The 18,337-nt window shown below is 39.3% G+C and overlaps 2 protein-coding genes across 5 annotated transcripts in view; one reads left to right on the plus strand and one right to left on the minus strand.

Moving 5' to 3' along the window:
- The window catches only part of wdfy4 (WDFY family member 4), a 55,810-nt gene extending 39,457 nt beyond the window's left edge, over positions 1–16,353 (plus strand). For 3 of the 4 annotated variants that reach the window (XM_072678005.1, XM_072678006.1, XM_072678007.1), the window contains exons 49-63: positions 3,317–3,359; positions 3,500–3,619; positions 4,185–4,302; positions 4,457–4,566; positions 5,501–5,654; positions 5,864–5,955; positions 6,919–7,131; positions 8,621–8,753; positions 9,400–9,557; positions 9,656–9,814; positions 10,856–11,035; positions 13,043–13,225; positions 13,667–13,763; positions 14,493–14,613; positions 15,528–16,353. In XM_072678005.1, coding sequence (XP_072534106.1) covers positions 3,317–3,359; positions 3,500–3,619; positions 4,185–4,302; positions 4,457–4,566; positions 5,501–5,654; positions 5,864–5,955; positions 6,919–7,131; positions 8,621–8,753; positions 9,400–9,557; positions 9,656–9,814; positions 10,856–11,035; positions 13,043–13,225; positions 13,667–13,763; positions 14,493–14,613; positions 15,528–15,594 — 1,948 coding nt within the window. In that variant the 3' untranslated portion in view covers positions 15,595–16,353. Of the gene's footprint in view, positions 1–3,316; positions 3,360–3,499; positions 3,620–4,184; positions 4,303–4,456; positions 4,567–5,500; positions 5,655–5,863; positions 5,956–6,918; positions 7,132–8,620; positions 8,754–9,399; positions 9,558–9,655; positions 9,815–10,855; positions 11,036–11,268; positions 11,816–13,042; positions 13,226–13,666; positions 13,764–14,492; positions 14,614–15,527 lie in introns of those variants that run through there. The other variant, XM_072678008.1, reaches the window with a different exon arrangement.
- lrrc18a (leucine rich repeat containing 18a) lies at positions 384–2,486 on the minus strand. Its single transcript, XM_072678016.1, has 2 exons — positions 2,259–2,486; positions 384–1,247 (listed from the first exon to the last, which is right to left on the minus strand). The coding sequence occupies exon 2, from the start codon at positions 1,241–1,243 to the stop codon at positions 491–493; it is 753 nt and encodes a 250-aa protein (XP_072534117.1). The 5' UTR covers positions 1,244–1,247; positions 2,259–2,486; the 3' UTR covers positions 384–490.
- Positions 16,354–18,337: the final 1,984 nt, after the last annotated feature.

The raw sequence follows: 18,337 nt of genomic DNA on the forward strand, positions 1-18,337 counted from the left end.
GCTTTTGTGGTTTCAAAGCTCCATTTCTCCTTTTAGAGACTACACAACAGTTACTGCACACTGACTACTAGACACAGACTGTGAGGAGACAGATTACAAAGGCTTATAGGAATGGCATTGTATACATCTTATAAATGAGTGACAGAAGTGCTCTCAGTATCCTGACCAGTAGGCTGAGACACACCAATTACTTCATCTAGAATTTTTACTTCGCCAGGCAATGATCAGTAATTATACTTATTTAGGTTTAAACTCAAGCGAAATAACTCTGGCAAATGTAATCATAAACTTAAAGTGTATTGCTGTTACTCATGCTGTTTTTGTTGTGTTTGTGTTTTTAGTATTTCTTTATTTATTATGTATTTATTTTACATGAAAAATAATTGATTGCAACTTCACAGCACTGAATTATCTTAATATACAGTGTATTTGAAAATATTCTCAAAAGGTTGGTATGTCCCTTTTTAGATGCATGTACTAAGCAGTGGTTTTATCGCCACTGCTCCTGGTTGCTCTGTGCCACTGAGTTTGGCGTGATCAGGCCTGAGAAAGCATTCCTCTTCTGAGACTGATTCGAAAGCCTTTTACGTTTCAATCTCTGTCTCTCCTCCTTACACTTCTCCAGGCAGAGCTTGCACAGATCCTCCTCCCTCACCAAACACAGACCCTCGCTAGCCTTGACAACTTTTGCGTCTCCCTGAGCGTAGGCTACGGGGTTGCGTTTGGTGTTGATTTTCTTCAGGTTGGGCAGCACTCGGATACATTCGGGAATCGCAGTCAGCTGGTTATCGAACAGACCCAGCTCTTTGAGGTTGCTCAGAGCAGCCATGCTCGGGGGCAGGGTGGTCAGTCGGTTCATGCCCAGGTTGAGCGTCTGCAGGCTCCTCATGTTGCCTATGTCAGCTGGTAAACCGTTAATGCTGTTGTTGCATAGGTTGAGGTGACGCAGGGCGTCCAGCTGTCCAATGTTTTTCGGCAACTGCTCGATGTAGTTGCTGTGGAGGTCCAGCCAGCGAACGTTAGTCAGTTGACCAATGAAGTCTGGTATTTTTTTCAGCTGATTGCGGCTCAGGTCCAGCTCCTCCACCTCGGTTAGTTTCAAGAGGCATTTGGGAACATTGTCGATGCCCATGTTGCTCAGGTCCAGCCGCCTTTTCCCTTCGGGAGTTATCTTGAGGGCATTCTTGGCCATTTTGAGGGTGATCTTTTTGCCCTTTGGTCCACCCTTCTTCCCCTTAGCCATTGTGCTGCGTGATCACAGATTAATGGTTAAACCTTTTTCACACTGGTGTCAACCTGATTAAGTGTTAACTTGATCTGTGTAATTATTATCTCAGGATCTGCTATCTTTAACTAAACATGCACAACTTAATGACCAAACAATTCAGTTATTTACATAGGAGTGGTGCTATCATGTAGGCCCTGAGGCGTTTTATGGGTAAAATGTAAGGTCTTTTGGGGAATGAGCCGGGTGTAATGTTTACACTCCAGCTCACTCACCCATCTCTCCCTAAAGGGATCTCTTAAGATCATACTGCACTCTAATTGAGGCTAATACCAGATAACAATGAGGACAAGAGCAATGAATGTAAATTCTGGGAAAAACAAATGACTGTTGCTGGTGAGGGTGGGAGCTGCTTGCGTTACAGCTGATTGATCCAGAGCACTTTCACAGGCTGTGCGATTGTGCGGATGGAGTCAAATCAGTGCTTTGATAAATGACACTCGTGGAAGTGATTTAAAACCTGCACACCTCACACCTCCCTATTAAAAAAGAAGAGTGGCTGCATTGTAAGCCCTTCGGGCCCTTTGGCGACTCATTAATCATATTCAAGTGCATATAGACACAAGGCTAATATGGTTTAGCTTGTTTCCATTAGACTTTTGTGTGTGAATACTTTGCGTCCAAACATGTGCAATTATGCAGAGCTGACCAACGGGATGCTTCATCCTCATGTGCAGTTTCTCAAAGATTTGAACATTCACACAAATTGAATACTGGTTTGTATCCATTTGTATACATACTTTGTGAAGGACGGACAATAATAAGTTACATTTAAGGTAAACTAACTTGAGAGTTGCTTTGAACAATGCTGTACTTGTTTTAATAATAAAGTCATATAATTACATTTAGCTCATTTGCTCAAATTAATCATAAACCTTTATTATCTTATTTTTATTACAATTTTATTATAAGACCAGTTAGTTGCTTTTCAGAAGTACATATCATTATTTGTCATATTTTCAGTTATACTTACCAGCGTCATAAATAGTAGTTGACTGTAAATGGTCACTTGTGTTGTGTGTTCAGTAATCCTTGTGTGTGTCAAAGTCAGCCAGACATTCTTGTTGAGAATTCCTTAGTTCCTGTTTCGGAGGAGAAATACTTAGACTCCTAGACTTTAAACCAGCTTGAATTAGTGAGCAGACAAACTTCACACAAACTGAAACTGCCTCTTCACTCAGATGTGTCGAGAAAGGCAAAAATAAACTTTTGTCCTGTTTTAACTTTGTTGCCAAGCAACACATGCCCGAGGTGCTGAGCGTTTATTGTCCTGTGACTGGACCTCCCCTCCCTCCCCAAAACAAAAGGAAAGGAACTGTGGCCATTCGTTTTTCAATGCTTCTGAAATACCCTTCAGCCAAAATCTGGACATAGCATTAGAACGGACTAGTAATAGTGATTTTCAATAGACTGTTTCTTCCGTTATCCAGCACTGTAAAACCTACATTTGCTGTATAGATTATTCACGCTGCATAATCCAACCTATGTAACTATTATTATTCTTCTAGTATGTTTTTCCTGCATACACATGTACAAATCCTCAATTCTTATGCTGCATGTGCTGAAGTTCCTATTTTAAAATATGATTTATATGCGTAAGTCAAATGTTATTACGTCCTCTTCACACCAGCACCACATCTTTTTAAAAATGATTAGTCCATCTAACTTAAACAGACATTCTAAACAAAGCATTCAAATCAGTACATTTCTACATAATCTTTTAACCAGTTGGCGGTTATGTTCAGGAACCTATAGATGGCACTATTTGCTGCTTCAGGGTAGAATTCTATTGAATACTGTATGTGAATGCTCACCTTTCACAGAGCGCACCCATCTCGTCTCTCTGTGCTCACAGACACAATCTCTCTATTTAAAAGTGCACTTTCAGCGTCTTGCTGTTCCGAGACCTGTTTCCAAGCATCAACCTCTTATGATGTCATACAATGTAGCAAAATTCCAAATGCTGTAATAATAATAAGTAAAAATGTATTTTAGTTATGTAGTAATTTGATTGTTTTTACTCTGGTACAGAAGGACAGCAGCATTTGAGAAGTCAGTGCTTACAAAATGGCAGGTAATGTTTAAATGCAGTTTTTCAGTGCTGTTTTACACTGGCTCTCTGAATTGCATGTTAACATTTCTGGGATTCATGATTGCTGTCTTCTTCTTTGCACTGCTATGATTCATTGACTGTCCTTATCTTTTTTTTATCAGAGGGGAGAAATTAGCAACTTTGAATACCTCATGCATTTGAACACACTTGCTGGACGGACATACAATGATTTGATGCAATATCCAGTGTTCCCCTGGGTTCTTGCAGATTATGAGTCAGAGGTAACATTTTCATCTTTTATGTATGTATCTATATCTATCTGTCTGATAAAATCTTATTTTCGAGGCCTGCTCAAAAGCAAATTTTTGAAGCATGGTTTTAAAGTGCACCATGGTGCTAGATGTTTTTTGATCAGACCATAACCTGTGTGTGTGTGTGTAAGTATTTTTTATATATGATTATTATTATATATTTATACAGTCTGATGCAAAAGTTTGACCACCATTTATTAATTAAATCCATGAAAACAAACTCAAATGTGACATTTTTCTATGAATTTTAAAGAATGTTTATATGTCGAATTTAACATATTGAAAAAACAATAAAACATATGTCATACCTTTTGTACATGTCACATAAAATGTGAACATTAAAATGTAAAAGTGTGTTTTCTGTAAAATATTTTTTTTTATTATTATTATTATTTATTTAACTTGTATGTAATTTTATCCCGAGGTACTATGCTATAACTGTTTCTGTCTTTTTCATTGGGAAGAGATTATTCTGATTGACTAGTTCAGATGAGGGAACCTTAAGTTATGTTATGTTCCTCTCTTCATTTGTTAGACACTGGATTTGTCATCCCCTACAACATTCAGGGATTTGTCTAAGCCAATGGGTGCACAGACTGAGAAAAGGAGGGAGAAGTTCATCGAGCGATATCATGAAGTAGATAATAACGATGGTACGACTTCATACATTTCTATTGCTGTTCATCAATGATCTTCATCATACCTCATTTTCATAGTTTAGTGCATTATACGCTGCTAAAAGTAATTATCACTCATGTGGCAATTCAAGCTGTTCAGGCTGTAAGAAGCTGGTTATCACTGTTACAGGTGATCTGTCTGCACAGTGTCATTACTGTACACACTATTCCTCAGCCATCATAGTGGCATCCTACCTGGTGAGGATGGAGCCTTTCTCCCAGACCTTTCTCTCTCTTCAGGTAAAACTGCACACATTCTGAAAGTGTTTTTCAGTATTTACTTTCACCTTTACCTGTCCTTGACCGGACCTTGACAGGTCTTTTTGGGATCTCTTGACATCTTATTTTTTCAAATAATACATCGCTCAGGGCATTTATTCTTAAATGAAGCAAAAATCTGGAGCTTGGCTGTAGATTCTCTGGTATGTCAGTATGTCTACTGCAAAATGCAATTTTGCAAATGAGCTTAGTAAATGAAAAGAGCTCCATTATTTTTTTTTTGCCTTGTTGGGATTTGCAAGAACTGTTTTGTTTTGGCAAAAGTGAATTAAAGTGCGAATTTTAATATATATGCAAATAAATTCTCCCGCATCAGTGGTGTTCAAAACCACATTTTGTTCTTTAAAAATGTCTTATTTATAGAGTAGGAACCAATTGATTAAAATAAAAATGTCATGCATATTTAATATTCAGTATAACACAATACAAATATTAGGATGACGCTTTACAATGATATTTTCCGCACATGAACAGCTTTCTTCTGTACAGTAATATTCATAACAAGATTTGGGGCACTAACTGCATTTGCTATGTACAGTATTTATTGCTTTCATTCAATGAGGGTAATCTTTTTATGGCAAATTACATACGTTTTTCAGAGATTTCCATCAGGAATTAAACCCATGGAAGAAGCCTCAGTCAATTCTGATGAATTGATTCTGCACGGCATTTCTCTGGGCACCTTGCTTTGAAGCTGCAACCTTAACTAGGTTATAGAAAGTAAATAACAATATACCATAGTGCTGTGTCTATCAGATGCAGTCATGTTTTGTCTTCCAACATGATGCCCTTGATTGTGGTTTAAATTGACTGGCTTGGTTAAGCTGAGTTGGTTTTTCTTGCAGTGATGCCATTGCCTGTAAATGACTTTTGTTGTTGTTTTGGGAATATGCAGGGTGGATCATTTGACGTTCCTGAGAGAATGTTCTACAGCATGCAAAAAGAGTGGGAATCGGCTTCTAGAGACAACATGAGTGACGTGAGGGAGCTAATTCCAGAATTTTACTACCTGCCAGACTTCCTTGTCAACTCCAATAACTTTGAATTTGGTGAGACTTCAGCTGTGGCTTTTAGATAACTGAAATAGTGACAATTAGTAAAAATGAACATTTAAAAAGGCAAAGAATGAAATGTCTAGTGGGAATTATCTGTATGATCAGATGAAGTGATGCATATGTATTTAGTGGTGCTTATATTTTAAGCTAAAAAAATCTTGTTTTATTGATCCTGTATAAGTTTTATTTGCTTGTTATTGCAGGCTGTATGCAAGATGGAACCTCTCTGGGTGATGTGGTTTTGCCACCGTGGGCCAAAGGAGACCCACAGGAGTTCATCCGGATGCACAGAGAAGTCAGTAACCAGTCTCAGTCAAATGCCTGTCAAATTCCCCTCTGTACCATCTGCCCATTCTGCTCATCCCACTCTTAGAGCCTGTCACCACCTATAGTACTGTACACACTGCAGTGTGCAGTGAAAATAAATTCTCCATGTCATTTGTGTTCTATATAAACACCTTTTGACGTTTGTATGCTGCTAGATGCCTTTGCAAAGAGTTAAATGCTTCTGGCTCAGCTCTGGTTTGTGCTGTTTTGGAGATAATAGGCACTTGTTGAGTTCATCAAGAAAGCCCCATTACTCTACTTAACGCCATTGTCATTACATGATAACAGGGCCAATTCAGCACAAGCACAATATCTGCACTCTCTCATAACTCCATTACTGTAGCTTGCTGCTTATTGGAATGAATGCTTTCTTTCTCACCATGCTACGCCTGCAGGCATATAAGGGCCAAGCTTTATCAGTTCCCAATCTACTGAGCAATATTTGTATCGTTTCCAGTTCACACAAAATTAGCTATTTTGTCCGCTTATTCTCCTTCATATGCAAATGAACTAAAGACAATATAGGGTCCCTCCACTACTGTTGTTATAGTTGTTACTATTGCTTGGCTTGTCCCACCGCACCCCCTCCCCAGTCCATATTAAGATTATTAGGACTGTTTAAGCCCTTGTGCTCTCGTCAGCAAAGTTTCTTTCAACAGGCAAGAACACAGATATGAACAAAGCCTTTCTATATTTATATATTTTCTTATGATCTGGAAGATCACATATTTTGATGGTAATCCCAATTTCGGGTGCAATAAAATTGGAGAAAGATTTGTAATTTCTTTCCTTTGTAATCCTGCAAGCTGTAAGATAAGTGTTGAAATCTGTATTATTTGTCATTACAGCATACGTTTGGATTGCTGATCTGTGATTTTTACATGCTTTTAAATGCAGTCAAAAAGTCTGGTTTTGTGTGATTTGTCCTCAGGCTCTGGAGAGTGATTATGTGAGTGCGAACCTGCATCTTTGGATTGATCTGATCTTTGGCTACAAACAGCAGGGTCCATCCGCAGTGGAGGCCCTCAACACCTTTCACCCTTACTTCTACACTGACAAGCATGATGCTGAGAGCATGAAGAACCCACTGAAGAAAAGCACCATCCTTGGCTATGTCAGCAACTTTGGCCAAATCCCCAAACAGGTGCTCAGTAACAAAACCCCTACTTTTAACACAGAACCATTTTTACATTACATGCATGCACACACACGCAACCAGTTGGTCTGACATTATGTATTGTTCTCCTCACCAGTCTAATTCAGCTAAGAGTTAGAATCAAAATAGTATCAAAATCAGGGGTCATATTCACAAGAATGAAGAAATTTCACAAATTAACATAAAAGAAACGCTTAAATATTATCTTAAAAAGTTTTATAAGACATTATTTGTGGCTTCTTACACCAATCAGCCATAACATTAATACCTAATATTGCCTAATATTGAGTAGGTCCCCTTCGTGCCGCCACAGCAGATGTGAGCAGTTGAGGCATGGACCTCACAAGACCCTGAATGTGTCCTGTAAGTTCTGAGGTCGGGCCTTCATTAATTACATTAATGAGCCTTAGGGGCCCATGACCCTGTCTCCAGTTCACCAGTGGTTCCTTTCTTGAATCACTTTTAGTAGGTACTGTCCACTCCAGACTGGGAACACTTCACAAGACCTGTTTGATGTTTTGGAGATGCTTTGACCCAGTCATCTAGCCATCACAATTTGACCCTCGTTAAAGTGGCTCAGATTTTTATGCTTGCCCATTTGTGCTGCTTTTAACACACCACCTTCAAGAACTGACTGTTCACTTGCTGCCTTGTATATCCTGCTGGGCAGATACCACTGTAGATGAAGATGTTTTCACTTCTCATGTTAGTGGTACTAATGTTATGGCTGATCTGTGTATGTAGACCATTTATAACAGCATTTTATGCTGCATTTTACAGCTTAAAAACGACAAAATGTTGCATTATTCAATAAAATCCCTGCTAAATGGTGGAAAAACAAAATTGAGAACTGGAATCAAGTAAGTTGTTTGGAGGGAACCCTGAAAAATATGACAATTATTGCATGATATTGGTGAATATTTATTGATGCCTTATGTAGACAATCCAAGACATTCATTCTAGTAATTTAACTTTTTAATTTAGCTACTTAAATTGTTCATTTTGGAGACTTACTTACTAAATTCTTACAGTTGTAAAACATGTAAGGTTATTGTGAGGTAAGTAAATATTCTGAAATGCTTTTTAAGCGTACAAAGAATTCTTAGAATTTTCATTAATTTCTCAGGACCCTTTTGTAAAGCTGGCCCCTGTAGCTTACTACATGTCATACAAAATGTATCAAGTAGTACAGAAGTCATGGAGTAAAATACTGAAAATTCTTCACAGTGTTTACACAGTGTTTATAAGTGTTTATAAAACTACAATGTTCTGTGTAGTTTTAAGAATTCTTTAAGAATATGACGTATTGGGTTATATTTGATTATGTTGTATTATTATGTTTAAGCCAGTGTTTGAGAAAACAAGGTTGGAAGCATTGCAGTTAACAGCAATAATCAGCCAGTCAGACTTTCAGTTGCTGGGTCATTTAGATAAACACAACAGTCATTAAGATAATAAATGTTTGTTTGTTTGGCAGCTCTTCACAAAGCCTCACCCCAGCCGTGCTGCACACAAGAGCTCTGCAGGCAAAGAAGCATCCGGAGCCAATCACGTCACTCCGTTCTTCTTTAGACTGGACAAACTGAAGCCTTCGGCCCAGCCTTTAAAAGGTACAGAGCCACTCACACAGGCTGAGACTTGAGATTATGCAGAAGTGCGGTTGAAAAATACCCTCATTTAATCATTCTTAGCCACCTTATTATTTTATCCCATCCTCAATTATTTTTTACAAGATGGGGCCATGTCCGCTGGGAACAATAGGAGCTGCAGTGAAGATGCTGGCTAGACTGTTCATGGGCTAATTTTCCCAGGCAGAGGGGCAGCAGCTCATTCTATTTGTTAGGCGCATCTTGATGATGCTGCCACTGAGGCTTATTTAATAATCTCAATATCCCAAAAGGGTCTCTTTGGAAAATGAGATGAAAATTCTCTCTCCCTCTCTCTAACTCCATAACTCTCTTTCCCCCCCTCTCTTTCTTTCATCACACATTTTACTTTGTCATGTGATCAGGAAGGTATTTCGCTGTAGCGATTTCCTATTACAATATTGGACCAGTTACATGTTATACACTTACGGTATATACTTTTTCAAAACATTGCAAATGCCGCTGACATTTTATTTGGCTCACGAAATGTGATGGAGTGAGTAGAGACAGGAGAATAGATGCCAGGAGATGCTTTGATTACATAATCTGCCATTTACTGTAATGCTGAGCTGCTATGAAAATAATGCTGTGTCTCCGTGGATCCACCCAGAACTGATGCACGGGTCCGTTGGTCAGATTGTTTGTGGAGAGAAAGACGTGTTGGTCATGGAGAAGAACAAGTTGCTGATGCCTCCTCTCTGGAATACATACTTCTGTTGGGGTTATTATGACAACACATGCTCCTTTGGGAATTACACAACAGAGAAGGTGTTTATATGTTTAATTGATCCATTCATTGATTCATTTATTCTCTACTGACTTTCTGAAAGTACCTGTTAAATCATGGCTTGTCTTGTGTGTATCAGGGCTTTGCAGTGTGGGAAGGTCTGTCGGACTGGGGCGAGACTGTGTGTGCTGCCTGTCCCAACAGCAATACACTCATTACAGCTGGGAGCAGCACAGTGGTGTGTGTGTGGGAAGTCTCCATAAGCAAGGACAAGCTCAAGCACATGAAGCTCAAACAGGTCAGACACAGTTATGCAAGGTTCCGAGGTTACCATATTGTGCCATGAAAACATATTTTCTGCCCTTTCTGATTTTCTCTCTTTTTCATATTTATCAGACTAAATGGTTTCATATAAAATGTAACACCAGGGACAAAATAGTTTTTAAATGATTATTTCTTTTATTGAAGGAAAATGTTTTGCAACATCCCTTTTCACACATAATTTCCCTGCCTTACTTTAATAACTGGTTGTGCCACCTTTGGTGGCAACCACTGGAACCACAGTCCTACACCAGATGTAATGGGACCCCTGCCATCCAAAAAGTCCTTCTTTCAACTCATCAGTCCACAAAACATTATGCAAAATTGTTTTAGGAAAATAAGAAATGCGACTTCATGATTTTCTTGGTTAGCAGTGGTTTTCACTTTGCAGCTCTCCCATGTATAGCTAATGGTGGAATTGTAAGTGCTGATCTTATCTGAGGCAAGTGAAGCCTGCAGTTTCTTAGATGTTTTCCTAAGATGTTTTCCTAGATGTCAGTCCCTTTTGTGATTTCCTGGGGGAGTCACCATTACATTCTTGGAGGATTTTTGGAGATTCCAGATTTTCCAGATTATCTAAATTTGGAGATGATGTCTCTCACACTCTCACTGGAGTGCCAGAGCTTCACAAATTTCTTTGTAACCCTTTACCAACTGATACATTTCAATAACTTTCTTTTTAGAATCTGTTCTGGAATTTCTTTTGATAATGGTTTAGTGTGCTGCTAGTAGATGCGTTTTAGCCTGCTTCACTCTGCTGGAAAGGTTTTATTCAGGTGATTAAGTGTCTGGTTTCATTGATTTCATCAATTCCAAACTCGGATGATTTGCTGAATGAGTAACTAACTTGACAGTTACTTTTTCACACAGTGTAAGTCAGTGTAAATTCTTCAGATAATGAAATGATGATAATTAAAAACAGACATTTTTAAACGCCTTCCACTTTTAGCAACATTAGCAGAGGTTAAGAATGCTTAGTTTAGTAAGATGATTTTGATGGCATGTGTCTTGCTTACAGGCATTGTACGGACACACAGACACAGTAACATGTGTGGTAGTATCGGAGGCCCACAGTGTGATAATTAGTGGCTCTCATGACCAGACGTGCATTCTGTGGGACCTTGAAGAACTCAGTTATATCACTCAGCTACCAACACACTCCTCCAGTGTGTCTGCCCTGGCGATCAATGATCTGACTGTGAGTTTACACACTTTACGCAATTCCTTCCTTCACAACACACACCTGCGTTCTCTCATTTAATCTCATCCTCTCTATGTCTACATCATCCTTTGTACTGGTATATCATCAACTGCTAGCCTCTTGCCTTCTTAGTCATTTAGTTACAGAGCACTTGGGTGAGCCTCATGCTCATGTTGGGCGGCTCTGTGCTGTGCTGAGTGATTAGACTGGTGCTGCTTGTGCTTCAACAGGTCACACAGACAGACTGGGGGTAAAACCTTCCAACCTGGTGAGGAAAGGGTGGGCACATCCTTCCCTCTAAAAGTGAAGTTAAAGCTTTCACACTGCTCTGTCTGGTTCACGTCTGGAACAGGGGAAATGAAATCCCAAAATTGTATTGAAATATGACACTTACATGAATCATGGCCCCTTTTCTCTTGCTTTCTTTTTTGTGTCAATTTACAATACAGCCTTTTTAGGGTAGGAAAACTAGTTCAAAGCCTGACACATCTTTTTGGTGCACACAAGTGTAATGTATTTAATGTATTATTTATTGACAAAAAAAGTGTAAATTAGTATAATTTATTAGTCAGCTTAATAACAATTTATGGCCTATAGTTAAAACATGAAACCCTGACTTGTTAATACACTCAAACCAGCAGCCCCTCTTATGTAAAACTGGTAGCTTGATTTTTTTTGTGTGTTCAGACAATAATCACAATCTTTGGGCAAGACTTTTAACACTACATTCCCCTGCCAACTGTACCAAACTGTTCTGAATAAAAGGATTTGCTAAATACGGTAACTGTCATGTGTGCATTACCTGTTTCATGATTGTAAATTTAATCAATGAATTTGATTGATCCATCATTAAAGTTGTATCCTATTACATATTCACTGCATTTCATCTGTTCTAAAATGCCAAAAAAGTCCAATTATAGGTCAGTGGTATCTGTATCTACCCCAGTGTAATGTTAAAATCAAAACTGTATTTTCCTTTGCATAGTTGAATAATGACAGGTTAATTCATATCATGAATCTCAAACACTGTTGTGTCTTTATTAAAAAAGAAGGAAAAAATCAGAGCTGAAAAATTGTGCCAATTTAAAAAGCTCAAAAACTGTTTTCTAACAGGCTTGACTCATTTTGACTCATTTCACCCTGCCCACTATTAAAAGTCTTGCTAGCACTACTCACACAACTGGTAAACACATCAGACACTTTGGCCATTTTTGATCCAGATGGTGGAGAAAAGTCTATGCATCATCCCAGACTCTGCTAGTTATGGGAATACATAACTGTACCAGTGTACCTTTTGAAAGGGGAGCTCAAACCTGGCGAGCGAAGAAGCTACAGTGGGGGGGGGGGGCAACGGTCATCCATGCTAGACTAAATCACTAGACGACCAACCTGATCATCTCTTCTCTCTAACGCTTCTTCCTCAAAAACAAACTGGACTATCTGAGATTAAATTCACATCAGTAAATGAACTCAAAAGCACTGTGTGAGAGTGCTTAACCTGCTAGTTGGGTACTAGGCTAAAAGCTAACCCAGCTGACCCAATCTTTTCAGTTAGCAAACTGCACACCGCACTGAGAGGCCAGCAGCACTGTCCAGTAAGACTTGTATTTGTAATTGTAATTATTTATAAGTGTTTTTTACAGTGCAAAAATGCTATGCTGTGCCAAAGAAAACAGAGCTCATAATTTTTACTGAAATCACCATAAAAGGGAATGTGTTTCATTCTTAGGCAAAATAACAGGGTTTTTAAAGGGTGTGTTTTTTGTCATTTGGGCAGTTTTGTATCCCAAACAAACTCGCACACTCATTATACTATTTATGCATAAATAGTTAAATAATTTAAAATAAATAAATAAAATACTGAATAAATGCATTATATGCATTATATTATTTTATGTATTTAAAGATTGGTTGTCATTATTGTCATGAATCAATGCATCTCTAATTTTTAGCCCTAATTTTTGGTTTGTTCCGTGACACTCTCTCTCTCTTTTTCTCTCTCAGGGTGAGATTGTATCATGTTCAGGAACACATCTATACCTGTGGACAATGAAGGGCCAGCTCTTGGCTTCTATTAACACTCCATACGGGCCAGAGGGCAGCATCCAGTGCTGTTGCTTTACGCAGAAGTGCGAGTGGGACTCACACAACGTCATCATCACTGGCTGTGCAGACGGCATTGTCAGGGTGTGTACCCTGGAATATGAACTGTGGACTTTTCTGCTTTAGGCATTATAGATGATTAGGCCCAATCGTGAGTTTTTAAATGAGAATAGTTCTCAAACTAGTAACTCCAGTGAGAAAGTAATAAATCTTTCCTGTATGTTTTTTGTCCTCTTCTGTTTAATAGTCAGGTAATACCATGGCAAAATATTTAAATATGATGCGTGTGGTATTGAAAAAGGCCTCATAGGCTGCGATTTGGAGTCCCAAGGAGGCTGTGATAGTAACATATGCTCACTTTAGATGGGCTAAGAGCAGTTATTAAATCAGAATGGTTTCTAAATTAGGCATCAAATTGGAGCACGGACCTGTGCTACATCAATGGCCCACAGATTTGATTTATGAATATAGCTGCTATTGCGTTTGATTTTTTTTTTCTTCATTAGCTGTGTGACTCTCTTGTAGATATGGAAGACTGAATATACAAAGGTACAATTACCTGGACATGAGGAGCGTTCCAAGTCTCTGGGGCATGCTGTATCTGCGTCTGCAGAGGACACAGGTAACACTAATACACTTCACCTTAACAGCAGCATTGAACGAGAGCCAGGCTTTTCTCCAGTCTTTAGTTGCCTCTGGCTGTGCTGGATTAGATTGGCTGCTTATAAGACTATTTCAACCATGAGCTTCTCTAATGCATCTAATGCAGCAGCCCATGAAAACAATAAAACACAAAAAAAAAACTATTGTAGTATTGGAAAAAACAGCACTGTGATATGATACAAGTGGCTATTTTTAATATCCATGTAATGTATGAAATGAAATAGCAGGAATCTAACACAAGGCATCTTTCAGAATTGTAGCTTGTAAATCCGATTATACTGTATCTACTCTTAAGTGTCATGGCTGAGACACTGAGCCGGAAGTTTAACTCGGAGGGATCCAGAGAAAAGTTCATAATTGTGCACTGTTTGTGCAAGGCATTAGGGCTAGCTGCAAGGAATTATGGGGCAAAGTTATTAAACATACAGCCGGTAAACACTGATGAGCAATTTCGCTGATGTAGGCATGCAATTTAGAAAGCAATAATACCCAAATCCAATTTGGTGCACATTGGTTACAGCACAGCGTCAGAGCATATAAGTATCACAACGCACAAATTAAATTGGGGGAACTCTTTGTAACAGTGAAGGCTTTATATTAGATGTATTTTTCTCAATTTAACAACATGCTGACCATTAATAAAAGCAGCGGCTCGTTTCTCACTCTTCTGCTTGTGTGCTTCTCTCAGAGCACAGCAGCATGAGGTGGGAGAGACACCTGGTCCTGTGTCGAGAACTGAACCGGAGTCAAGCCATTTCACGCCGCCGCTACAAAAACAACCCTGCCGTCTCTGCACTGGCCATATCCAGGTATGGCTGGAGGGCCTGTCTCTTGCGTACGCAGAGGCCAGTCCTACATTAGAGCCTGATTTTCTCTGCTGAAGTTCTGATTTTGTCCAGAATTAGGCTTCATGTCTGGATCCATGGAATCTACTACTCACTGACTAGCTTTGCTTAAACCGCTAAAGCTGATTTGCACCATTCTAAGGTTTCCATTATTTCCAGAAACCACTTAAAAATAATAAAACATAGGTATTATTATGATGTTCTACAGTAACATTTTGGTTTTACGCTTTCTTTCTGTACACTTTTGATTAGTACACTTATAATAATTCATTGGTGAAAGCTTGACTTTAAAGCAACATTATGTAGAATTTATACCTAAAAATAACAGCTTCAAAATCATGTTGATGCTCCTCTGACTTTTAATAAAAAAAATCACATAATGACGCTTTAACATCTAATAAACATTAGTAAACACTTATTCATATGGCATTTAGGTTTTAAGGCCGGAGTACATCGACCATGAACATACTCGAACAAATACAAAAATCTGACTGGTGTTCCATGTTTAATTACTAAAAAGCTCTAGTATGTTCTCAGTCCATTCACTTCAGTTAGTTTGACTTGTCAGTTCGTATTACGACATTCCAAGGACGGCAGCCAACTTTAGAAAGTTTGTGTTTATTTGTATTTGTCTGGTTGATGTGCTCTGGCTTTTAAACAGTTGTGTTTAATGGACTGTACAGTCAAGCCTTCTCCAGCTTGTTCTCAAGTACAGGAAGAGCTCAGTACATGGATATGTTTTTAAAAACATATTTAAAACCTAAACATTTGGAATTACAATGTAGGACCAAGGAATGAAAGTTTGGAGAAGAATGAATGATAAGGAGTTAATAAAATCTTATGTGTGTGTTTGTATATGTTTGTGTGTGATTGTGCAGGACTCATGGCACACTGCTGGTAGGTGATGCCTGGGGCAGAGTGTTCAGCTGGACTTGTGAGGGCTAAAAGCGGTCAACTGAGCATTGATTATGGTCCACCCACCGTTCAGCTGGGACTGTAGCCCAATGGTTCTGCAGCCCATCTCAGCGAGTGTCCCCCCGCTCCATGCCCCACTGCTGACTCCACAAACCCGCACGGGGCCTGCTGGGTTTGAGAAATGACGCATTCTTCCTCGGACTCGATGACATGTTCTGGCTGGAGTCAGAAACAAGACTCTGCTTATTTAAGAAACGAAAGACGCTGGGGTTTTTTTCATCTCTTTTTTTTTTTTTTCAGTCTGAGCCACACTGTAGATCACTTTTATTGTAGAGTAGGGTTTCCCCTCCTTTATCTCTATGGATGATCCTGAAGCCAAGGCTTGTTTATTTTAGAAACACTGCTGGAGTTTCAAGGCCAGCTGTGTACAATCCATGCATTATCTTAGCCGTAGAACGTGTTGTTCTTTTATACTCCATTTTCCCCTGTGATGTTTAGTCAGCTCATGTTTTCATGTTGTATGGGCATGTCTTTCAGTGAGCAGCAGGCTTCTGCTCCCAGTACAACTGTACTAGAATCCAGATTGTATGTTTTGAAAGACGTATGTTGTGTAAATGGATGTGAATATGACTTGTCTTGCATATGCTGTTGCACAGGGTCAGCGTTTTAACATTTGTTATTTCAGCACTGACTTGGAGGTAGAGTTGCTTTCATGATAAGGAAGTTGATGGTGACTTTGTCGGCCTTTTAATCAAATCAAACTGAATATAAATAAAAATCGTTACAGTGTCTGTGGTCTCTTTTCTTGGAATTGTAGGAAACCAAAGGGCTGAATCAACCTTCCTTAGCCAGTTAGAATGGGAGTTCCCTACGGATACCGGAAAAGACTTTGGTTTGGATTTTGGTCTGTAGAAATGGAAAGCAAGCAGTTTTTGTCAGATATGTATACTTCAATAGAAAAATTCAATAGAAATGTTGGTGTGCCCATAAGAACATACACTATATGGACAAAAGTATATGGACATCTGCTACATCCATTGTTCCTTTGGAAATTAAGGGTATTAAAAAATGTTCCTGCTTTTGTTGGAGTAACTGTCTCTTGTGCCCAGGGAAGGCTTTCTACTAGATTTTGGAGCATTGCTGTAAGGATTTGATTGCATTTAGTGACAAGAGCGCTAGGATGTTGGATGATCATCTCCCTAGCTCATCCCAAAAGTACTGGACGGGGCACCATCATTTCAGAGAACACAGTTCCACTGCTTCTGGTTAAGCATGTTGCCAATAGGTTCTTGTTTTTCTGCTCTAGAGAGCCCTATTCTACTTGCAGTAACTCTCTACTTGAACTAGACACTCATTAGAAGGGGTGTCCAGAAACAATTGGGCACAATGTGGAAGTAGACATGTCTAGCAGTGTGAGTGATGCTTAACATCTTGAACTGGATCATGTCAGACACTTTTAGACTTGCTGTCATAAAAATCTAACAAACCAAAAGCTAAAACCATTCATTCTATAGTGAACTGACCCAAAAGGACCTTCCCTCTCCCACAAGCCTGCACTCTGTAATTGCACTTTGAGGAGAGTAATATAGCATTTGCTGCATATGCTAGGCCATGGCTATTTTTTGCAGAGTGGCAAAAAGTTGGAGCAAAATATTTTGCCGTCTGGGATTTAATAGCTTCTCTCAGACAACCTGTCTGGGCCGTACAAGCCTAAACAGTGCTGTTTTAAAGTGACATAACCACAAGCCTGAGCTAACACTATAGTTGACCTCACTCCCATCATTAAGTAACCGCAGTTTACTGTGTTGGTTACATTTTTGAGCATCCCACATCCACATCTTATAAAACTGTAAAATATACTGTTAAACATACATATTTCTCATGTTTCAACCTAATAAGAAATGTATGTTATTAGCGAAACCGTGTACCTCGATTTTCAATATTGTTTACTTTTTGACAATGGTAGTTATTTTCGAATTTTGTAAGCATCCAGGTTATTCCGTGTCCTGGCACCAAAGAGGTGGAACAAACTCCCTGTGAAAAGTCCTACCTCTTTTGAGACAGCTAAATAAACCCATAATATCTATTAAAAGCTTTTAGTGTATTTGCACTGTCTTGTTTTTCTCCACAGGTCTTTCTTAGTTTGGTAATCTCTACATTCACCTCCTAGGAATTGTGAGTTGCTTGCAAATTGTTGCACTAGGGTTGTTGGGTGCTCATTTCTGACCTGTCAGATGTTCTTTTCATTTTGCCCAACGATGTGATGAGTCTAGTTTTATTGTGCACAATTTGTTCCTCCATGTATGAGTCAACTCCATTTCCTCTTTGTTCTCTGGTGTGTTGTGTAGGTGTGAACTCTGAGGTTTGAATGTTGTTGTGCAATGCTTTGGGTTTTCCCAGTCAACACTCCAGATGTGCTCTGGCCAGCTGCCGGAGGACAGGGCAGAGAGGGCCTGTGATTATGGGGAGCGGAGAAGCTCCCACTGGGCCACGCTTCATGTGCCTCCCTTGGGGAGAGGGTTAATTGTTGCTTTACTCCCAACCTTTGCAGATTGCATTCTCCTAATGGCCGTCATTAAGCAGCCTGAACCGTCCAGGAAAGAAGGGTGGGGGATGAGCCACTCTGTAGAATAGGGAACATAACGTCACCCATTCAGGAAGGTTGTATCTTCAATGTGCGCCAGTTCATTAGTATACATTGAGGTGTAGGCTTGGCATGTACTGATAAGGAAAGCCGCGTTGCGGTAATCCCCATCTGGCGTAGGCCATACAA

This window comes from Salminus brasiliensis, chromosome 4 (genome assembly GCF_030463535.1).
Source record: "Salminus brasiliensis chromosome 4, fSalBra1.hap2, whole genome shotgun sequence".
NCBI classification, from domain to species: Eukaryota; Metazoa; Chordata; class Actinopteri; order Characiformes; family Bryconidae; genus Salminus; species Salminus brasiliensis.

Excerpts from the sequence above, each read along its gene's own strand:
- lrrc18a (XM_072678016.1), bottom strand. The coding sequence starts at position 1,243 with ATGGCTAAGGGGAAGAAGGGTGGACCAAAGGGCAAAAAGATCACCCTC.